Genomic DNA, 22,517 nt, shown 5'->3' on the forward strand with positions numbered 1-22,517 from the left:
ATGTGGTTTTTTAGGAGAAAACTTCCTAGAATTCCCAGAGTCCTCATTTGGCTCATTGTTTTAACACATGTTTGCGTCCTCATTGCTAATTTCAGCTCTTTGTTTGGCCTGACAGAGACAAGGTTTTTCAGGTAAGAGACCTGCTTCCTTGTGATTTGCACTGTCTGGATAGAGTACTTGTGCTCACTTTCTTTCTCTCTCTCTGTCTCTGCATCTTTTTACCCTGAAACTTGCACTTCTGATCTTCCTTAGATGACCACTTTGCTTTAACAGACCATGTTGTGTACATTCAGAGCATGATGTTGGAAGGTCCATAGTCAAATACTTCCTTCTGCTGGATTACTGGTTTCCAGTGTTTCCTTGTGTAGGCGTTCAAGAAAGCAGCTTTGGCTTTACTGCAGCTCCCTGTTTTCCTTTGGCACTGTGTAGTATTTGCTTTTCCTGGTGGCTCCCAGAAGGATTTAGTTCAGCACTAGTCCAGATTGCATTGCTGGACATGGAATTTGGTGGGATGCCTTCAAATTTATAGTGAGGTCAACGTCTGATTCCTAATACAAATACTGAGAGACCAATCACAGAATCACAGAATCACCAGGTTGGAAAGGACCAACTGGATCATCGAGTCCAACCATTCCTAACACTCCCTAAACCATGTCCCTAAGCACTTCATCCACCTGTTCCTTAAACACCTCCAGGGAAGGTGACTCGACCACCTCCCTGGGCAGCCTGTTCCAGTAGCCAGTGACTCTTTCTGTGAAGAATTTTTTTCTGATATCCAACCTGAACCTCCCCTGACGGAGCTTCAGGCCATTCCCTCTTGTCCTGTCCCCTGTCACTTGGGAGAAGAGGCCAGCTCCCTCCTCTCCACAACCTCCTTTCAGGTAGTTGTAGAGAGTAATAAGGTCTCCCCTCAGCCTCCTCTTCTCCAGGCTAAACAACCCCAGCTCTCTCAGCCACTCCTCGTAAGACTTGTTCTCCGGCCCCTTCACCAGCTTCATTGCTCTTCTCTGGACGTGCTCCAGAGCCTCAACATCCTTCTTGTGGTGAGGGGTCCAGAACTGAACACAGTATTCGAGGTGCGGCCTCACCAGTGCCGAGTACAGAGGGAGAATAACCTCCCTGGACCTGCTGGTGACCCCATTTCTGATACAAGCCAAGATGCCGTTGGCCTTCTTGGCCACCTGGGCACACTGCTGGCTCATGTTCAGTCGGCTGTCAACCAGCACCCCCAGGTCTTTCTCTTCCGTGCAGCTCTCCAGCCACTCTTCCCCCAGTCTGTAGCGCTGCATAGGGCTGTTGTGCCCCAAGTGCAGGACCCGGCATTTGGCCTTGTTAAACCTCATCCCATTGGTCTCGGCCCAGCGGTCCAGCCTGTTCAGATCCCTCTGCAGAGCCTCCCTACCCTCCAGCAGATCGACACTTCCTCCCAGCTTAGTGTCATCTGCAAACTTGCTGAGGGTGCACTCAATGCCTTCATCCAGGTCATTGATAAAGACACTGAACAGAGCTGGACCCAGTACTGAGCCCTGAGGAACCCCACTTGTAACTGGCCTCCAGCTGGAGTTAACTCCATTTACTACCACTCTCTGGGCTCAGCCATCCAACCAGTTTTTGACCCAGGAGAGTGTGCGCCCATCCAGGCCAGAGGCTGACAGTTTCTGAAGCAGAATGCTGTGAGAAACTGTGTCAAAGGCTTTACTGAAGTCCAAGAAGACTACATCCACAGCCTTTCCCCCATCCAGTAGTCGAGTGATTTTGTCATAGAAGGTGATCAGGTTAGTTTGGCAAGATCTGCCCCTTGTAAACCCATGTTGACTGGGCCTGATCACCTGGTTCTCTTGCATGTGCTTCATGAATGCCGTGTAGACATGATCAATATATGTATTATTTTTTCCGTAAATGGTCAAGTAAATCCTACAAGAATGAGTGTGGAGGGAATTGCAATTAAAAGGTCTCCAACATCATTGGAAGCACCATTCCTTGCCTGAGCACAGCAGATATCTGAGCCTTTCCAGTACAAGCGTGACTGGCCTATGTGTTGGTGCGCTGTGTATAGGAAGCTCTGCTTCCGAGCCTCCCCATCAGCCCTCCTGAGGTCCCAGCTCTCCTGATGAGCTTATCTGACTCATCTTGGTGGGATTAATTTTCAATTCTTCCTCTCAGGGCCGATGCTGGGAACATGCTGGGAACATTTACATCTCTTCTGGTGGTGGCATGAGCTTAGCTCAGCTCCAGTGACTTGAGACCACACCACAAGCTGCTGATTTGGAGAAGTTGGAATATGCACAAGGGAGGCAGGGTGAAGGAAAGGCTGTAGAGAAATAAAGTGAGTTGTCATTGATCACAGAGCCTAGTGGCAAAGCTGGGGCAAAAACTGGTTTTCCATGCCCGGCTGCTTGAAACCATTTCATTCTGCCGTAGTTTCAGATAATGGAAACGTCCCTATTTTTGCAGCTGAGGTATAACACAACTAGGCAGGAGCTGTGTGTGGCTGTCTGTGTGTCAGTTCTATTTCCGTACCTTTGTATGAATGTAAAATCACAAAGCATCATTTTCATGGCTTTATCCTCTATTTGTCCTGGGGCTTTGTAAATGGAGAGAAAATGACAGTAAAAATGACTAAGCTTCTCTAGTTGTTTGCCAGCTGGACTCTAGAGCCTGCAATTTGATGAGCTGCTTTGGCCGGGTGTCTGGATTTAAAATGCTGGTCAGGAGAGCAGAGTCCTGTGTGAAACAAGTGCCTGGCCATGGGGGTCAAGGTTTAGGATGTGAAGGGCACTCGGTTTGGTCTCTGTCTGTTTGGCACAGTATTTGAAATTAAAGTTTAATAGAGCTGGAGTGGAATCTGTACCCTGAGAGACAGCAAGTATGGAAAGTTGGGAAGGGAGGTGCTTTGTCAAACTGTCCTGTTTTGTTCATTCTCTGCTCTTTAATTTTAAGTTTTTAAACATCATCTTAAAAAGGCAACAGAAAATCACCTAGGGATTTAAGATCTGCCTGAGCTACCTTACCAAGTTTCTCTTACTTAGAGCATATGTATAAAATCTTTCCTTTTACTAGGCAGTAAACAGCAGCACAAGTTTCTGCATGAAGCATGTGATAGAAAGCAGCTGCTGCAGACTTGCTTGTAACTGGCTAATGATTATGAGGGGCAGAGGAGGAGCTGATAGGCTACAACCTCTTTTTCCCTTGATAGGTTATCTGTTACAAAATGATTTTTAAAAGCCTGCTTAGTTGACAGTTTCCTAATTGGGTTAATGAATATCGTGTGGCTCTGAAGCTTCAGCAGCAATTGAACTGTTACCTACAGCCTGCTATCTGCACAGGTACTTTTTTCCCAATTTATCACCTTGGAATCAATCCACAGCTCTCCAGAACAAATGCATCCTGCAAAGAGAGAACATGAATGTGAATCAGCCTGCTGCAACTATGCCGGTTTATCCTGAAAAGCGTTGCTGTACGTAAAAGCTCAGCTGCAGGAATTTTTCACCTTCCTTTTTCCCGTTCCACCCTCCAGCCATGTCTGGATAAAAATGAATGCTTAGCACAAAAATCCACCACTTCTGCGCTGATTTTGTTTGCTGGATTTCAGCCCAGTCTTGTTGCAGGTGGCTTTTCTGCTGTTAGCAGCTGTGTCCTCCTGTGATATCCCTGTACCTGCCTGTGCCTCTGAATCGAGCAACACAGCAGCTGCTATAGTAGAAGCGATTGGTGGAAGTGCAGAAACTTTACATTTTTAAGCTTCAGAGTCTATTTTAACAGCTTCAAAGTGTCCATCTTAAAATGTGTACCTGGCGAGTGCTGTGTGATGCCATTGCATTAGCTGGTTGAGTGGGAGAAGGAGAGGAAAAGCTGCTTTGTGGCCCCAAAGGTGCCCAAGGAGTGACGTATGGTAAAGGAGTGAGTTTCACTTATTATTAGACTTCCTGAATTCTAGAAAATCTTCATGCTCTGTCATTGAAGCACTTGGCTCTGCTGGCAAAGAAGAGAGACAAATGGCTGCCTTCATGGTGTGTGCTGTGTCCTGAGCTCAGGACTTCCAAAACAGTCCTGCAGAGTTCTGAGGACATTGCCAGGGGTCCTGCCCAGTGCTGGGCAAGGCTGTTCTGTGCTGGTTTGCACACTGCCAGTGTGGATGTTTCATGAACCAAATGCTGGAGAGGAGTGTGTAGCCTCTGGGATTTTCTTAGTGAGGAGATAAGCAGCAGTCAGGCCAGAGTGGTGTGGGAAGTTGAATAACACTTTGATGGCAGAGTTAAAAATGAACCTGAATTCATACAGCATCCTGCAGAAACTCAGCGGCAGGTCCTTGTGTGTGACTAAGTGCGGCGGCCATATGTATGGTTGCTTTGAAGCACAGACAAGAGCACTAGAAATGGGCTGGAAAGTGTTCATTGTTAAGTGGAAGGTGTGCGTAATGTGTCTGCTTTTCCTTTTCTTGCATTCAGATCATTGAGCATCTTCCAACGTGCACAAAGTACGCTACAAGTGGACACCTGAGAGCAACTGGGTTCATGCTATTCTGATCATGGAAACGCAAAGAGCTTTTTAAAGGTGACTTTGAGGAGAAACATCAAAAGGCTCAAACAAGATAATGTTGAGAGGACACTAAGATGGGAAGGAAAGGAGGAGCAGAAGAAAACGGCAAAAGTGGTTGCCAGGGTAAAGAATGCCAAGGAGAACATGACTATGAAAGCACCCCCATGGCTGGAGGGAATCAGGAACGCAACAGTGAAAACAGCCCCCAGGGTGCAGGGAAACAAGGAGAAAACAACAGTGAGACCAGCCCCAGGGGTGGAAAAAGCCAAGGAAGAGACAATAGTGAAACCACTTCCTAAGATGGAGGGAGCTGAGGAGAAATCAATAGTGAAGCCATCCTCTGGGATGAAGGAAGCTCATGGAAACGACATATCCATAGACCAAACAAAGCCAAGAGATCCTCTTGCATCACTGAAAACTGCAAAACCTGTTCCTCAGGCTGCTGCAGTGACAGAAAAGCAGAAACTGAGGGCTGCTGACTTCAAGTCTGAGCTGCAGTGGGATTTTGAGGACAAGTACCTGCTGGACAACTCATCTCCACCATCGGTAGGTGTGATGGTTGTTGTGTGTTTGCCAAGAATGATGCCTCCCTGTTGACCTCCCTGTCTACCGTCCCTTGGGCATGTGTGCCCTTTGCAGTTGAAGATGCTCTCCAGACTGGTAGGTCAGTTCACTGGGGTATGCAGATGCTGCTGGGACCCAGGTGAGCAGAGTGCCTATTCTAGCTTGGTGGTGTTAGATGAGCCATTTTGCCTATTTAGAGTCTCAGTGCTGCAGTATTCCACCATGGCCATGTCTCATTTTGGTGGCGTTAGGGGGAATGTAGATGTTGCTCCAGGAGTCTCTCAGGGCTGCAGGCACTGTGTTGGAGCCCCAGTGGAGCAGGAGCTACTCCTCACAGAATCACAGAATCACAGAATCACAAGGTTGGAAAGGACCAACTGGATCATCGAGTCCAACCATTCCTAACACTCCCTAAACCATGTCCCTAAGCACTTCATCCACCCGTTCCTTAAACACCTCCAGGGAAGGTGACTCGACCACCTCCCTGGGCAGCCTGTTCCAGTAGCCAATGACTCTTACTGTGAAGAATTTTTTTCTGATATCCAACCTGAACCTCCCCTGACGGAGCTTCAGGCCATTCCCTCTTGTCCTGTCCTCTGTCACTTGGGAGAAGAGGCCAGCTCCCTCCTCTCCACAACCTCCTTTCAGGTAGTTGTAGAGAGTAATAAGGTCTCCCCTCAGCCTCCTCTTCTCCAGGCTAAACAACCCCAGCTCTCTCAGCCGTTCCTTTTAAGACTTGTTCTCCAGCCCCCTCACCAGCTTTGTTGCTCTTCTCTGGACGTGCTCCAGAGTCTCAACATCCTTCTTGTGGTGAGGGGTCCAGAACTGAACACAGTATTCAAGGTGCGGTCTCACCAGTGCTGAGTACAGAGGGAGAATCACCTCCCTGGACCTGCTGGTGACCCCATTTCTGATACAAGCCAAGATGCCATTGGCCTTCTTGGCCACCTGGGCACACTGCTGGCTCATATTCAGTCGGCTGTCAACCAGCACCCCCAGGTCCTTCTCTTCCGTGCAGCTCTCCAGCCATTCTTCCCCCAGTCTGTAGCGCTGCATAGGGTTGTTGTGCCCCAAGTGCAGGACCCGGCATTTGGCCTTGTTAAACCTCATCCCATTGGTCTCGGCCCAGCAGTCCAGCCTGTTCAGATCCCTTTGCAGAGCCTCCCTACCCTCCAGCAGATCGACACTTCCTCCCAGCTTAGTGTCATCTGCAAACTTGCTGAGGGTGCACTCAATGCCTTCATCCAGGTCATTGATAAAGACATTGAACAGAGCTGGACCCAGTACCGAGCCCTGAGGAACTCCACTTGTGACTGGCCTCCAGCTGGAGTTAACTCCATTGACCACCACTCTCTGGGCCCGGCCATCCAACCAGTTTTCAACCCAGGAGAGTGTACGCCTGTCCAGGCCAGAGGCTGACAGTTTCTGAAGCAGAATGCTGTGAGAAACTGTGTCAAAGTCTTTATTGAAGTCCAAGAAGACTACATCCACAGCCTTTCCCCCATCCAGTAGTCGAGTGATTTTGTCATAGAAGGTGATCAGGTTAGTTTGGCAAGATCTGCCTTTTGTAAACCCATGTTGACTGGGCCTGGTCACCCGGTTCTCTTGCATGTGCTTCATGATAGCACTCAAGATTACCTGTTCCATGACTTTCCCTGGCACTGAGGTGAGACTGACAGGCCTGTAGTTCCCCGAATCCTCTCTGCAACCCTTCTTATATATGGGCACAACATCAGCCAGCCTCCAGTCTAGTGGAACTTCCCCAGTCAGCCAGGACCTCTGGAAGATGATGGATAGGGGTTTGGAAAGGACATCCACCAGCTCCTTCAATACTCTTGGGTGGATCCCATCCGGCCCCATAGACTTGTGGGCGTCTAGCTGGGCAAGCAAGTCTCTAACCACCTCCTCTTGGATCACGGGAGCCTCAATCTGCCCCTCTAACTCTTGGATTTGTAAACAGAAGGAAGAACTTTCTTTGCTATTAAAGACTGAGGCGAAGAAGGCATTTAGTACCTCAGCCTTGTCCTTATCCCCTGTCACTGTTATTCCTTCTGCATCCAATAGAGACTGGATATTCTCCCTCGTCCTCCTTTTCCTGTTAATGTACTTGTAGAAAGACTTTTTGTTGTCTTTCACAGACTTAGCGAGTTTTAATTCTAGTTGGGCCTTGGCCCTCCTGATTTTTTCCCTGCACGATCTCACTTCGTTCCTGTAGTCCACCCAAGATGCCTGTCCTTTCCTCCAAAGCACATAAAGCTTCTTCTTATTATTGACGCATCTTGAGATCTCCCTGCTCCACCAAGCTGGCTTTTCCCCCCGCCGGCTCCTTTTCCGGAACACAGGGATGGCCTGCTCTTGAGCTGCTAGGATTTCATTTTTCAAGAGCGCCCAACCCTCGTGGGCTCCCTTGCCCTGAAGGACTGTTTCCCACGGGACTTTGCTAATCAACCTTCTGAACAGGCCAAAGTCTGCCCTCTGGAAGTTTAATGTGACTGTTTTGCTAACCCCCTTCTTAATCCCACCTAGAACTGAAAACCCTATCATCTCATGATCGCTTAATCCCAGGCGTCCTCCAGCCGTCAAATCCCCAACAAGACCTTCTCTATTCACAAACAGCAGGTCTAGGAAGGCACCCTCCCTTGTTGGTTCGCTAACCAGTTGTGCAAGGAAGTTGTCTTCAATGCACTCCAGGAACCTCCTAGACTGTTTCCTTTCTGCTGTATTGTACTCCCAGCAGACATCTGGAAAGTTAAAGTCTCCCACAAGGACAAGAGGCAGAGATTTAGAGACTGTCCCCAGCTGTTTATAGAAGAGCTCATCTGCAGCTTCTTCTTGGCTGGGTGGTCTGTAACAGACTCCTATCACAAAGTCCCCTTTCTTGTGGGCTCCTCTGATTTTAACCCATAGGCACTCGATCCCATCCTCACCGTAATCTAGTTCAAGAGTATCAAAGCACTCTTTGACATAGAGGGCTACCCCGCCTCCTTTCCTACCCTTCCTGTCCCGCCTGAAGAGTTTATATCCCAACATAGCTGTAGTCCAGTTATGTGAGTCATCCCACCACGTTTCTGTGATGGCAATGACATCATAGTCACCTTGCCCTACAACAGCTTCCAGTTCATCCTTCTTATTGCACATGCTGCGTGCATTGGTGTAAATGCACTTCAGCTGGGCTGATGAACCTTCAGCCCTCATAAAGGGAAGAGAGTTTATTCTCGATTGACTGGTCCTTGGAATAACTAATTCCACAGACCCAGTTTCATCCTTACTGTCCCCACTTGTACTCGCCCTCACTTGCCCTGTTGTGGTGTACTGGTGGTCCTCTCCAGCACACCATTTCTCAGCCACCGGTTTCCCACTTCCAGGCTCATTCCCAACTAGCCTGGTTTCCTCCCCTTCCCCCTTCACATCTAGTTTAAAGCTCTATTTAAGAGCCTAACTAGATTTTTAGAGATAACTTTAGTCCCCCTTGGAGACAAGTATGACCCATCCCTAGTAAGAAAACCTGGGGGTGGGTGGGTCACCCCATGATCAAAGAAGCCAAAGCCTCTCTCCTCACACCAGGCTTGGAGCCAGGCATTAATCATCTGTACGTTCCTGACCTCCTGTTCCATATTCCTTAGTATTGGGATAGAGCTAAACACCACTTGCGCTCCAGAGCCCTCAATCATCTTCCCTAAAGCCCTGAAGTCTCTTTTGATGGCTTTCAGCTTTCTGCGCTGTAAGTCATCATTACCTATTTGAAATACTAACAGGGGATAGTAATCCGTTTCCTTCACCAAGGAAGGGAGTTTTCTATTGATATCCCTCACTGATGCCCCCGGCAAGCAGCAGACCTCCCTGTGGAGCGGATCCGGTCTGCAGATGGGACCCTCCATTCCTTTAAGAAGGGAGTCTCCTAAGACAATCACTCTCCTCTTTTTTTTGACAGAGGATGTTTTTAGGGCCCTCCGAAGATGCTGGAGCCTAGGGAATGTTTCCAGGCTGTGGGGACCATCTCCTTCTTCCTCTGCTTCTTCCTGGGGGATAGGTTCTACCTGCAGCATTTCATATTTACTCTTGCAAAGTTTAACCATGTTCCTCAACCTCAGGATTCCCTGGGAGACATGCAGAGAGCAGAGGTAGATGAACTAGGTGGATAAAAATATCCTAGGATGAGTTTTATTATTTTGATGATTATTTTTGAGTTCTCTCTTCCCTGTGGTAATTTGATATTGTTGCCCATCGCCCCTTTTGGCAGTGCAGCTATTCTTTTGCTGACAGGTTGTGCTCCTCAGTGTGGCATCAGGCCGCTTGAAAGGAGCAGCTGGCCCCAAAGATCCCTCTGTTATCCAGAGATCTGTGACTATTAAATGCAGAATTTGGCTGTTAAATGCTTGAGCTCACGCACTGGCCACAGCAGAAGGGCCTGGCAGATTATCCAGTCTGTGGTGCAGGGTGTGCATCCTTCTCCCAGGGCTCCCCGTGATCTCAGAGCACCCAGAATACAAATGGGAGTGGGTGAATTAAGAGTGCACGTGCCACGTGAGACAGTGCCTAAGCCCTCCTGCCCAGTTCCTGCCTGCAGACGCAGTGGGGTTAGGTCACAAGGGTCCTGCTGGTTGACTGCCAGCTGTTCCCATCTTCTCGTCTGATGAGCCAGCTCAGAAGCGCGGAGCAGGAGCTGGCAGAGACATGTGAGACCACAGTTCACAGCAGGAAGCTGAGAGCATCTTCCACTGTAGGGGGTTGCAGAGTATCCGGGTGTTCAGAACAGCCAAGACAGTAGGGAAAACCCTGCTTCAGTAGGGAAAAGAGGAGCAAGGGCACACAAGAGAGTCTTTGGTGAAGATGTGGATCCAGATATTGCATGTTGGGTCTCATTTCCAAACGTGATCTCTAATTCTGCAGAGAGAGGGAGTGACTGGAAGCACTCCCACCTCCTTCATTACCCGATGATCAGACTTTTCTGTAGTTCCTCTGGTATCGACCCAGTCTAAGTGGGGAGGCACAAGAAGTACCACGCCTTGGACAGTACAGAATACAGCTTATAGGGAATGTCCCTGTCTTTGGACGTAAAATGTGCTGCAAATGAAATGATGCCAACGCGAAACCCTCTCCAGTGTCCTCGTTGCCCTCCTGTTGTGACAGACAGAATGGTGACTGTCTCCTCAAGCCACGACCGGGTTGTCATCCTTACCCACAGCAGAGCCCAGTGCAGCCGTGGAGCACACAGCAGGACAATGCTCTGGCAATGCGGTCTGGTCATGGCTGGGGCACTGAGCTAAGCACGCAGGTCCACTTCATCTCCTGCTTTGTCCTTCAGCAGGTATTGCAGTAGGTACTTGGGAAAGGTGTCTAAGAAAGTGAAGCCCAAATTAACTCAGCGGAAAAGCTGGCAGAGTGGAGTTGTTTGCTCTCCATCTGTACATACAACTCTTGCCAGCTGCAATGAGACTCCTCTTGTTAGAAAGGATGAGCTGGCTTGGATTCCCTTCTCAGCCGCACGCTTCTCTGTGGTTCATTTATGATGTTGAACAAATTGTTTGCCTGCTTTTTCTTATCTTTAAAGAGAGCAATAGCAGTGATCTGTTCTCGCGTGTTCCTCAGGGTGTTTGTTCATGTGCATTCTGAGGCCAGGACCTTGCGAGATGGATTGCCAACAGGGACTGCTGGCCTTGTTTGGTATGTTCAGGTTAGACCTATTAATTTGCCCTTGATTAATGAAGACTAAAGCCAGTAAAATATGTGAACATCACCGGCCTGTTGCTCTGAAGAGAGAAGACTCAGAGACCTGGAGTCACCCCAGCTTCCTTGTAGGTGTCTTCCCACTGGCTAGTTACTAATGTAGAGCTGAAGTTGCGCCTCATGTTCATGGTGATGGGGACACTCAGGGGGAGGGATGATGCACCACTGGAGTTTCTGTGCTTCTTTCCAATACTCTTGCGTATAGGTACACAAGCACTGACACTCAGTCAGGTTTATCAGCTCCCTGCTAATCAGCCTTTATTATTTTCTTTATGTTTTTCAAGACCTGCTCTGAATCAGTGAAGGCAAAATCTGCCAAGTCTGTCTGGCTGCGAGATCTTTTCCTGCCCAATGTCATGCTCTTCACAGACAAGAGGTAGTCAGTGTCAGTGAGTGGGACCGCCTGGAGCATTTTTCACCTCCATATGGCTTCATGGAGCTGAATTATTCATGTGAGTCTCCCAGGGCATGTCAGGATGGGACCTCAAACTCCCAACAGGAACATTATGCCAAGTAGCTGGAGGTCTGCAGCATCTCCATGTCAAAGGAATTGGGCTAGGTGGATCTCATGGTGGGAACAGTGGTGGTTTCACTGTGTCCATCCTGACGGCTCTTGATGCTAACTCTCCACCACGTTTGCTTTGCAGTGGTGCAGGAAGTCATGTCCCTGCTGCCCCCAAATCGCCACCAGCAGCTGCTCCTGGCCAACAGCAACAGCAGCCTGCCGACATGCATCAACTGTGCTGTGGTGGGCAACGGAGGATATTGAATAACTCTGGGATGGGCTGGGAGATTGACTCCCATGACTACGTCTTCCGGTAAGGCAGGCTTTCTTCTTAGAAGATATACAGTTAGCTTATTCTGTAGCAGGTAATTATGGCTGGATAACTTCATCTCTCCTGGCATTGCACTGACTCCCTAGTGCCAAAATGAACGATGGCAGGAGGAGATGAAAAAAACAAAAAGAAATTGGGAAGTTCCTAAATACCTAGGAAGAACCTGGGTTCACAGATGAGCCTTAAAGAACCATCTCTAAAGCAGGGGGAGGCAGCTCTCCTGCAGACCAAGAGAAGTAGCTCAAATGAGCTTAATCTTCTCTTCCTCCAGACTAACTCTGTCTTTTCCTTGTTGTAAACATGGATGTGATGTTTTTCAGTGGTCACTTGCTAACTCTGCTTCTCTGCTTGATTTCCCTGGACAGGGTGAGCGGGGCTGTAATCAAAGGTTACGAAAAAGATGTGGGAACAAAAACCTCCTTTTATGGATTCACAGCCTACTCCCTGGTGACTTCTCTGCAGATCTTGGGACACAGAGGGTTCAGCAACATCCCACAGGGAAAAGTAAGTCAGGTCTATGATGTGTTCATGCACAACTCTGACAGGGAGCTGTTGGTCTGTGGCCTTCAGCGTTCTGATCTTGCCACGCATGAGGAGCAAAGGGGCTGAACACCATTGCTTTACCCTTGTGAGGGAGCCTGTGTTGACTTGGCTCAGAGAGATGTTTGCAGTGGCGAGCTGCATCCTGCCCCGGCCCTGTGACACGTACAAGTGGCTGCACATCAGATGTTATCTCCTTTCTGCTTCTGTGGGATAGTTAAATGCTGCAGACCAACGATATGCTGCAGACCAACGCTTTTCATTTTTAAAGGATGTGTCTCTCTTGGGCTGCTTCTTAATGCTCCCTTGTTTTCTTAGCACATCAGATACATTCACTTCTTGGAGGGAGCTAGAGACTATGAGTGCCTGAAGGCTCTTCTGCTGAACAAGAACATCAGCAAAGAATTCTTGAACGACTACGGGTAAACCAAACTGGCCCTACCTGTACACCCTTTGGTTTGGAACTCTCTGCTGTGCCCTCTTCCTCTCCGCAGTGCTCAGCCCTGCTGAGGTGCAGGCCAGGGTAAAGAAAGGTTGAAGCCTCCCTCCTCTTGCAGATTTATTTGGAGGATTATCTTCTTTCTTCCCCAGCTGTGAGCACTGCTGTAACCAGTATACCTCCTTTCCAGAAGTAGCTGATTTCAGTGATGTGTAGCCAGAGGTTAGAGAAAGCTTTGTGGCCCTCTGGGGTGAACATGTGATCTTGTCTGGTCTGATGGCTTTCTCATGGATGAAGACCTGATTTCACCAATTCTTGTCTATGCACACATGTAGTTTTGATATTCCCGTCTCCTGTTGTTGCCTCTCCTCTTCCTCTGCGATGCTCCTGGGTTATGGATGCTTTGTCACAATCTGGGAAACACTGCAGAATAATTTGACAGTATTTGTGGTTCTTCTTTTCTCACCAAGTGAATCAGAGCTGGTGCTTTCCAACTGTAATGAAATGCAGGAGCTTGTCCTGAGTCTTTCCATCCCTGTCCTTAGGCAGAGGCCCCGGGAGAGATTTGATGAAGATTTCACGATGGGCAGATACCTCGTGGTTCACCCTGATTTCCTCAGATATGTGAAAAACAGGTGATGGGGGTTACGTGCTTTACTGAGCTTAATTTTTCTGACCAGCCACATCTCTGCCTATCTTTGTGTCTCTCCTCCCCACTCATTCCCTTGTAACTGCAGTTCAGCCACAGCAGCAGATTGGGGGTAACCCCTGTCAATGTGCAATTAGTTGGGATTCTCGATGGTGCCACAGTGGGATATTAGTGGTATGTAGATGTCCAGCATCTCTGAGCTGGAGAAGCAGCAGCCTTCAGACCGTTTGGCTTTGTGCATCCACAAAAGGTCCTGGGCAAATGGCAAGTTTCGCTGTGGGAAGAGTGGTGCTGAAGTGCCAGAACAGTCGATCTAGTTCAGAACTGACCTTTCATGTTCCCAATTGCTTAGCCTCTTGGAGTAAGGCTCTGTAACAGCCCTTCTCTCTTGAGATTCCTTTGACTTAGGAGGTTGTGCCCTCAAACACAATAATAGGCCCTTCTTTGGTATCCCATTTGCCTGGCATGGCTGCTCTTCTTTGCCTCTCTAATCTTTTTCACAAGCCTGATGGACGCTGTCGCTCTCAGGTCTGCCAGTCGTGGGCCACACATGACCAAGAGATGTTGAAGAGCTCTTGTTGGGCTCTGCTTTGGCTGTGTTTAGCCTTCGATCTCCTCAAGGGCCGAGTTCTACCTTCTCTGAGTGAAGGCAAATGCAGTGCCAGATGGGTTGCATGTCCCTGCGCATTCTACTGTCTCCCCTCTGACTTGACTCTTTTCCAAGAATGCTCTTTTTGCCTGGTGTGGACTCAGGCCTTCCTAACAACTTCTGGCATAAAACACGGCAGTTCCTAGTGGGTTTTGTGACCCTCCTCTGCACTTTTTCTATGTCTCGTTCTACTCCTAAATGTGGATGGGGAGCAGGATATACCAGGGCTGGTCTCCATGGGCCTGCTGTGGCTGCAAGTGGGTTTTGTGTCATGCAGCATTTCTACTGGGGGCAGTGGCATCTCCAGGGACCCCTGTGCTCAGAGGGAGGCATTTCAGCATGGATTGTCAACAGAGTTTGTCCGGTCTAATTTCCTTTTTTACTTTTTTGCTTGTGCTGTGGAGAAGCCAAGTAGTTTCTCATGTCTCTCAGTAAGTTTGTTTGCAAAGGACAACCCCTTCAACTGATAATCTAAATGAAGAATTCAGCTTATCTGGCAGAGGGTGTAGCCTGCTTTGACTACTCTGCCTATGCAAGCTCTGCAGCGTCCATGGAAGCGGGGAGTTATCTGAAATACACTGTGCCTCTGTCGGGAATGATGTATGCAGATCCGCGTGAACGCCAGACCCCTGGGAGCTGTCACGGGCTTTGGAGCAGACTAGAAGTCCTTCCTGAGCAGCAAACGGCCTCCTTGTGAAGAGAGAGCCTGATGGGAGCTCCAGAGCTCACCGAGGACAAACTCCTGCAGACAGGAGCTCTGGACCATGCTGGGCATCTCTGCTCCTCGGGGTGGCTGTGCATGGCTGGTGCCCTCTGTCCCCAGGCCCTGCAGGCTCTCCCTGCCTGGCGCTCACTCGGCTGGGCTCTCGGTGGGCAGCGAAGCAGCTTTGTTCCTTCCCGTATGTCGGGGCCATACCGAATTGCTGCGGGTTGCTTAGTGACCAGCTCGACATGACTATTCTTCCTGCCTGAATAGGCTTTTCTCTTCCCAAGAAGTTGGAAGAAGTTTCTCCTTAGACCCTTCCCTTCCCCCTCTTCCTCTTTTGTTTTCTCTGGGAAGCAGGTTGGGGCTGAATTCCGCCAAGCGAAGACACCGTGGTGGGCAAGGAGGCTTTGGAGATGAGCTGGCAGTCCTCAGCCCACACTTTGCCCTGGCACCCAACTCCTGTGTGGGACTAAGACCTCCCAGTCATAGGAAGGAAACTTCCCAGGAGGCTTTCTCAACCAGCAGAGCCTGCTCCCTCCAGGCTCTCCTCTCAGCACAGCTGCTGAGCTTTGGTGGTATCAGGGAAAACTTTAGCTGGGGAAGGCCCTTTGCTGTGGTCTGGAGTTTCCCAGCAAGCTCCAAAACCATGTCTTCTCTGGCCCCGGAAAAGCATCTCTGACGTGACCGTCCCCTTCACCATCTCACTTTACTCCTGGCCGCCCTGCACCGAGGTGTCCCATTGCACAGTGGGCTGGCTGAGGTGTGCCACACACAAGGGCGTGTCACCTGGAGTATGAGGCCCATTGTCTGCCTGACCTTGCAGCATCAGGTCCAGAGTGGCCACGGGAAGTTGAAGGGGTTTGAAGGTGATGTTTCCCAGCTAAATTCCAGCCTGGCACAAGCTGGTGTTGCAAAGCCAGTGGAGAGCAGCTGCAGTTGGAGTATCCTTGGCTAGAGCCAGGAGTCAGGGCTAGAGTGAGTTCTCCACCTATGTGTCTGTCCCAAGGAGAAAGTAGCAGTGCTGGGTTGTTCTGGCACAGCCCCAACCTCCCCAGCACAGCTGAGCAGTCGGTGCCACCTTGACTGTCCTCCTCCAGGTCCTCAGGGCCAACAGGGCAGCAGAAATGTCCCGGTGCCACCGGGTGGCAGCTCCTGTTCAGAGCCCTCTCCTCATTGTGCCATGTCAGGCACGTCCAGGTGTGGCACCGGCTGTGCCCATGCCGTGCCCAGCCCTGCAGCTGCCCACACTGCCTCTGACTGTTATCCCTCAGTGTCCTTCGCTTTATGTCTGCCTGCCCAAAGGGGTTGTGGCCCAGGAGCTCCTTGGCATAGGTTGGGGCATGTACGGAAGAGGTTTGATACCTATGAGTGCCACTCTTGCAGCTGCAAAGAGTGTGCAGATGTGCAGCCTTGGCTTGTGCAATATCTCATGGCACTGAAGGCAGCGGAGGGACCGACAGCGTGATCGGATCTGACATCCTGAGAGATGCATCAAACACAGCGGCCACTCCTCATACGCAGACACAATGCCCCTTGCCAGCAACCAGCAACATCTTTCCCCGCTGCTAACCAAGAGCTCCAGGATCTGCTGGATTTAAATAGAGATGTCTGATTTGGGGAAGAAATCCACAACTGTGCTTCACCGTGTCCAGAAGCTGCTGTAGTGCCAGTCCTACTTTTATGTGAAGCTGTCGGAGAGTACCATGAGCCATTAGTTCAACCATGCCCAGCTCCTCCCTGGATTCCCCAGATGCTAACGGCCTCTAGATATTCCAGGCTGGACTGTGAGAGATAGATCCACTTGTCACCCAGGAGCTCTCACAATGCCGCCTTCTTGGCAGGGCTTCGACTCTTTTGTTTGGATTCCCTCTCTTCACTTTTTGCCGTGTGACTCCTTGCCAGTCTAGCAGAAGCAGTGACCATGTCCTGCAGCAAGTTCGCAGGCGCATAGCTCCTCAAGTGGGGCTGGAGCCGAAGCAGGAGGGAGCAGGTGGGGACTTGATGGGCTGGGGGCAGAGATGTACCTCGAGGACAGGCAGGTGGTGCAGAACCCATCTTGTCTTAACTTTTAGTCCACCCAACTCTGCCTTTCAGGCTCTGGAGAGCAGGGTTGGGATGGCCAGGAGCAGAGATGAGATGGATTCTGCACCATGTCCTGGGTCTTGAGGTGGCTGCTGGTGCTGGCAGCAAAGACCAAACCCAACCAGGTGCTGGAGGGAGCCACTGCAGCCTGGTGCCATGGGGACACATCCAGATTGTCACTGCTGTCTCTCTTCTTCCAAGGGAAGGAACCAAGACTGAGAACCGCCAGAGCTGGACACTAGCACCCGGCTTCCCTGCATTGAGCAGGTGTTCCCTCTGGATGTGTTGCACTCGAGCAGCCATGGTTGAGTGGACACCATGGAAGAGCAGCAGAGGCATGTGCCTGTGCCGGTTGAGCACAAACTCCCGTGCTGGTGACTTACCAGGTGCTGTTTATTTTGCCCAATCGTAGAGAGGTTTGAGGCAGGCGGCCAGCGCGCAAGGATGGGGCGTTCACCCTCCTCAGCTCCACTGTGTGGACCTTCTCTCTTCGTGTGGGATGTGGTAGCACAGAAATCCAGTCGGACCAGAAAAACTATTGATAATAGGGGAGGGAGAACAAGATAAAGGAGCAACCCGTGGCTTTGTTGTGCAAAAACCACCAGGTGACCTCTAAGCAGCTCCCCAGCAGTGAGCTCTCATCTCCAGGTGCTGGGGCAGGGCTCTGCAGGCAAACAGCTCCTGGGGCGCAGCAGCCCCTGCTTCCCCGCCAAAGGCTGTGGTGGTCTGGGCTCCTCTGCCAGGCTAAGCAGCAGGACCCTGGGTGTTGTGGGGCTTCCCCAGCTTGGCCTCACCCAGCCCTCAGAGTGGTAAATCCTGGAGAGACGCTTGCTGAATCCTGAGGACATCGCAAGGCTCCCTCCATCCCTCCCATGGCAGCCACGCAGCGTCAGGTGGGACCACACAGGTAGACAAGGGGCTGAGCCCACCCGTACTCAGAGTCTGCATCCGCTCTCTTCAGTCCGCTCTGTGCTTTGGGGACAGAGCCTAGCCTGGCCCCAGGGCCACATGGCTTGGAGGCTCCCATGTTTCAGCAGACTTCAGGGACTGTTTACACTACTAAGAACAGGACAGGATCAGTCCACAACTGCTTTACCTGGTCCAAAGCCAGCAAGAAAGGGAAAGGCAGCTCTTTGTGTTGTGGTCCTGATTACTCAAAGCTGTTTCCCAGCTCTGCACCCTTCCAGGGCATAACCCAGAGCCTCAAAGGTTGCCGCAAGCCTGACAGAGGGAATGGCCTTTGGACTGCGTGTTTGGCTTATCTCGGCCCTGGTCAATGGTCCAGGGCTGACAAACGGCTCTGTCATGCACAGACATCTCTGCAATAGGCAGGAGGCTGGGCCTCAGCAGCGCCGAGGGGACCGAGCCAAAGTCGGGTGCCAAGGAGAGCGAGCCAGGGTAAGCCACATACTGCCACCACATGTGAGGTCCTGAACCGTCACCTCAGCCCGTGGCTTGTCCCCACAACCTTCCTGCTTTTGGGAGGAGCAGGAGGGCACTAAAGTGTGTGTTCCCCTAGCAGGCCACATCCTGCCAGGGCACATCAGCTCAATTTTGCTGCACAGCACCATCCCCAAGCCCCTTTCCCGACCCGGTGTGGGACTGTGTGCAAGGCACAACGGCAGAGCCCAACGCCATGGGGTGAGCATAGCCCTGAGTATCTCTGGTCCTGCAGCTGAGTGCTTCTGTCACCGGAGCACTGGGATCCCCATGTCCAAGCATCCTGTGTGCAGATGCTTCCACACTCATTTCCTGACTTAGTTGCCATAACACCTAAAAATCTGAGCTGAGACCTCCACAGAGCACCCACGGCACCACCCAGGCGGGTGCTTTGCCTGGCCCCGTTTCTGGGGGCAGACCTGGTGAGAGGAGGTTGGGATGAGGTGCTCTCGCTGCTCTCCCTGCCCTGTCGGGAAGGGGCTGTGCGTCAGCCTCCCGAGACATCTGCTGACGAATTTCTCATTATGCGGTGGCCTGGCCTCCTCCAGCAGCCATATGGCCCCGCATTCTCCTGAGGGGCTGACACAGCAACACATTCCTAGGGCCAGACTTTGCATTTCAGGGAAATTGCCAATGAGCAGGTTTTTGGCACTTTCTTAACTGCACCTCTGACCTGTGCTGAACAAATTGGGGTGCATAAATCCTCCAGGAGATTTTTGGAGATCTGTTTCTCCCAGCTAGGCAGTTCATTGTGGCAAAGACCACAAGACTTTCCTTCACTGAACCCTGGGAAACTGCCAGGTGGTGCAAAATGTGCTGATCTTCCTCTTATTTTCTCTAGCCATGTGGATGTCTTGGCTTTTGTTTCCAAGAAGTAATCACTGGGATAAAAAGCCCAGGCTAAAAATGGTGCTTGCTGGTTTTCATTGTAATTTCTTTTGTCTTCTTTTCCTAATCTTTATCTGGCAACTCTTATCCTCAAAGTTTTTCGCACTTATGTAACTTCCAAATAAGCACGACTTAATTGTGGGGCATGGGCCAAAATGCTTTGTAGCACAGAACAAGTGGCGCAAATGAAGAACTGTGCATCTCATTTTCACCCCTTTGAGAAAAAAAAAAAACAATAGCAGAAAAGCAGATATCATGGAAACAGAGAGATGAGAGTCATGTGAAGAAACCAGCTCCTCCATTGCTCTTGGCGAATGTACCGAAGCTGTCGCTCACCAGAGTTTGCATAATTGGGCCATAAAGGTCTCCGGATGGCAAATTCCTGACTTTACCCAGGCCACTCACTCTGGATCATCAGTTGTCCACCTCCAGGGCCAAACCTTGCTATGCCCCTTGTGACTTACTAGAACAGTTGGTAATAATTAGCCATGATTAACAAAGGACCAGAGTCAAGAGCGTGTGAGCCGAGGCGTTGGGGTGCAGGGAATGAATCCATCATGTTAGGGCGAACAAGGGCGATCCCTGAGTGGGATTCCTGAGTGTCCCAGGTGGGGACAGGTCCTTTGAGCAGGACCCCAGATGCTTGTCTCCCCTCCGCTGACCTTGAGCCTTCTAGGAGATGCTGGTACCCCCAGGGCTGGGAGCAGGCTTTACTCCTAGGAGCAAAAAGCATCTAAGTCTTCCACCAGCGCACCTGCATTTCTCTGCCTTTTGCTGTGAGGGTACATGGTGCCTCCCTCTTCCTGCCCTTCCTTTTGTACTTTTAGCTTGAGCTGAGCATGAGACTGGATTTCATCCCCGTGTCCGAGCAGTGGTGTTCTATCCTATCCTTCCCACTTCTTGCCTGCTCTCTTTTTCCCCTGGGATGCCCTATGCCAAGCCCACGTGCTACAGCTCCCCAGTCCCTCTACAACAGCAGCACTTGTTCCCTCTAATTTTTCTTTTATATCAGCCCAGGCTTCATCCTCTCATGGTGACCCAGGTCCAACATCCACTACCCCAGTGGGACGTGGCCGGTGTTGCCACCACTGCCAGCCGTGAGGCACAGACCTGCTCCAGGACATCACCACTGATGCAGCCTGGGCACTTCGTGGATGCCGGCACGGTGCCCAATATTCCCAGAGGACTAGGGCTGGCGACTGGGGGCTTTGCAGGGATGCGAGCGAACAGAGACTGAAGCAAATTCATAGGGAATTCTTTTTGCATTTATTTTCTTTGAATGAGCAGCATCATTGGAAATGGGTCTGGGCGGGCAGGAATGGAGCCGGGGGAACAAGAAGTGTTGGGTAAAATACAGCCCCCAATACACCAACCCCAGGGGTGTGTGGGTGGGAGTCGGGATCTTAGAATGGGGGTTGTTCCCTGGGTTTCTGGATCTGAATTTACAGCAGCTGGTGTCTGGGGAGGGGCTGGAAGTGAGTGACCCCCTTGGGGCACCATGTGGGTGCTTGTGGAGATGGTGCAGGGCTCACCATGCTGCTGCTCCCGAGGCTGGAGGCTTCCTAAACATCCAACCCCCTCCCGGAATCCCTGCAGATCAACTGAAACCACTTGTTTTCCCTGCTGGGTCCCTTCCCCCACTGTTACAAACATTTGGTATGCATACCCTTTAGTTCGCAGGGCTGTTTTCTTTGTTTATGGGAGTTTAACTAAAATAATGTGGAAATATTCTTTCAAAAGAGAAACCGAAGCATTTCCTTTCCAAAAATGTCAAAATGCTTCATTCGGATTTCCCTAAAAAACCCACAAACCTGTTTTTCCTTTCCCCCAGCCTCAATTATTTGTTGCACTCAACACAAAGCCCTGAAAGGTTTTGTTTGCTGCAAAACCACGTTGTGGAGGAGAGAGCTGTTCAGCTAAAAAGCAGGCAGGGACCCAAAAGCAGCATCGCACCACTGTTCTCCCCTTCTCCTCTTTTGCACCAGATTTGATCCCGCGGCGGCGGGTTTGCCAGTGAGCAGCTCGGTGTGGGAACATGCTGCGGTGCTGCCATCGAGCACCCTAGGGCCAGAGCCCGGCTTTGCTTTGGATCTTGGAATTTGTGATCAGCTTCTCCTGGCCAGCAGATGCCTGGGTGGCGACGGCACCGTGGGGTTGCCGTGTGTCGGTGTGGGCTGCGCGTGCTGCCAGTGGTGAAGGAGCTGGTGGCGAGAGCGCATGTTTGGTTGAGCAGCGTGTTTGAGCTGAACAGAAAGTTACGGAAAGGGGGACCCTCTGTGAGCTGCGGAGAGGTGGTGTGAAAAGGAGGCAAAAAAAAAGTAAACTGCATTTCCCTGCTAGTCTGAGTAAATGTTTAATCCCCAGCTCGGCAAAAAAGCAGCTCAAAAGTGCTTTTTTTCTCAGCAAGTCTGAACCAGTCAGCCTGGTGCCTCCTCCCTCCGGCTCACACCCTCCCTCCCAGTGCTCCGGAGGAATATCCCAGCCTGCTCCAAGGTGCAGCTGGGCACCCAGGGCAGAGCCGTGTCTGCACCCACTGGGCTGGGAGAGGAGAGGGGCTAGCAAGTTTGCAGGGCCTCTTGCGGGCAGGGTGACAGTGCAGGCAACGCTGGCTCCCACACTCCCGCTTGCTTGTGCTGCTCCAGCAGTTGGAGTGCCGGGGATGGGGTCCCCGCACTGGAAACGGCTCTGCCTTTTGTTCCTGGCAGGTTTAACATCCTCCCTGCTTCTCTACGGTCACTACTACACTACGGTGGAGTCGCCCACCAGCCAGAGGATCATAGCCAGGTGAGCGGGGACGGAGAGGGTGGAGGGAGGCAGGGATGTGCAAATCCAGCATGAGGTACCAGGGGAAACTGGGGTGCTGTTGTGGGTTTGTTAGCACAGGTTGTCCCAGCCGTGCCCTGAGTTGTTGGCTGGGTGTAGAGATGAGCTCACAGCAGGCTCTGTCTCCCTTGAGGTGTCTTGGGCACCGAGTCCTGCCCACAGCCACCAGCTGAGCCCAGGGGTGCCCAGCGTGGGATGCTGGGACCATGGGGGGCTGCACGGGTCCCCACATGTGTTCAGCCCATCACAGTGCAAAGAACCCATTGCTTGGTCCCCGGATGGCTGGGGTGCTCAGCCCCTGGCAAGATCAAATCCCTTTCAGCATCTTGCCAGACCCTCTGCAAGCCTCCGGTGTTCCTGGTGTGCTGATTTAGGATCGGAGCCAGCTGATTGTCCTGGAGGGGGTTTGGGCCCCCTGGACCTGCACTGTTTTGCTCCACTGCAGGGCCAGGGCACAGCTGCCCTCTCGGATCCCTGGGGCTGCCCCTCCACTGCTTGCAGACTTACAGGAGCTGCAGCATTTCCCAAACTCCAGCAATCTGCATCTCCCCTTTTGCATCCACATCTGCTTTCCCCGCATCCTCCTTCCTCCCCAAGTCCCACACCTTCCCAGTGCCAGATGGGGAACCTGCTGG

The 22,517-nt window shown here is 51.1% G+C and overlaps 2 protein-coding genes across 2 annotated transcripts in view; both read left to right on the forward strand.

Annotated features, from left to right (window-relative positions):
* ST6GALNAC1 (ST6 N-acetylgalactosaminide alpha-2,6-sialyltransferase 1) lies at positions 1-21,843 on the forward strand. Its single transcript, XM_054082957.1, is given in 11 exon segments — positions 1-131; positions 4,449-5,085; positions 11,115-11,205; positions 11,208-11,282; positions 11,478-11,591; positions 11,594-11,648; positions 12,032-12,170; positions 12,525-12,628; positions 13,191-13,280; positions 20,072-21,377; positions 21,765-21,843. Coding segments are annotated over 10 exon segments (1,461 nt in total). The 3' UTR covers positions 20,097-21,377; positions 21,765-21,843.
* The window catches only part of ST6GALNAC2 (ST6 N-acetylgalactosaminide alpha-2,6-sialyltransferase 2), an 11,544-nt gene continuing 10,443 nt past the window's right edge, over positions 21,417-22,517 (forward strand). The window contains 1 exon segment of the mRNA XM_054082964.1: positions 21,417-21,843. Within this exon segment, the coding sequence (XP_053938939.1) occupies positions 21,719-21,843 (125 nt within the window). The 5' untranslated portion in view covers positions 21,417-21,718.

This window comes from Cuculus canorus, chromosome 18 (assembly GCF_017976375.1).
Source record: "Cuculus canorus isolate bCucCan1 chromosome 18, bCucCan1.pri, whole genome shotgun sequence".
NCBI classification, from domain to species: Eukaryota; Metazoa; Chordata; class Aves; order Cuculiformes; family Cuculidae; genus Cuculus; species Cuculus canorus.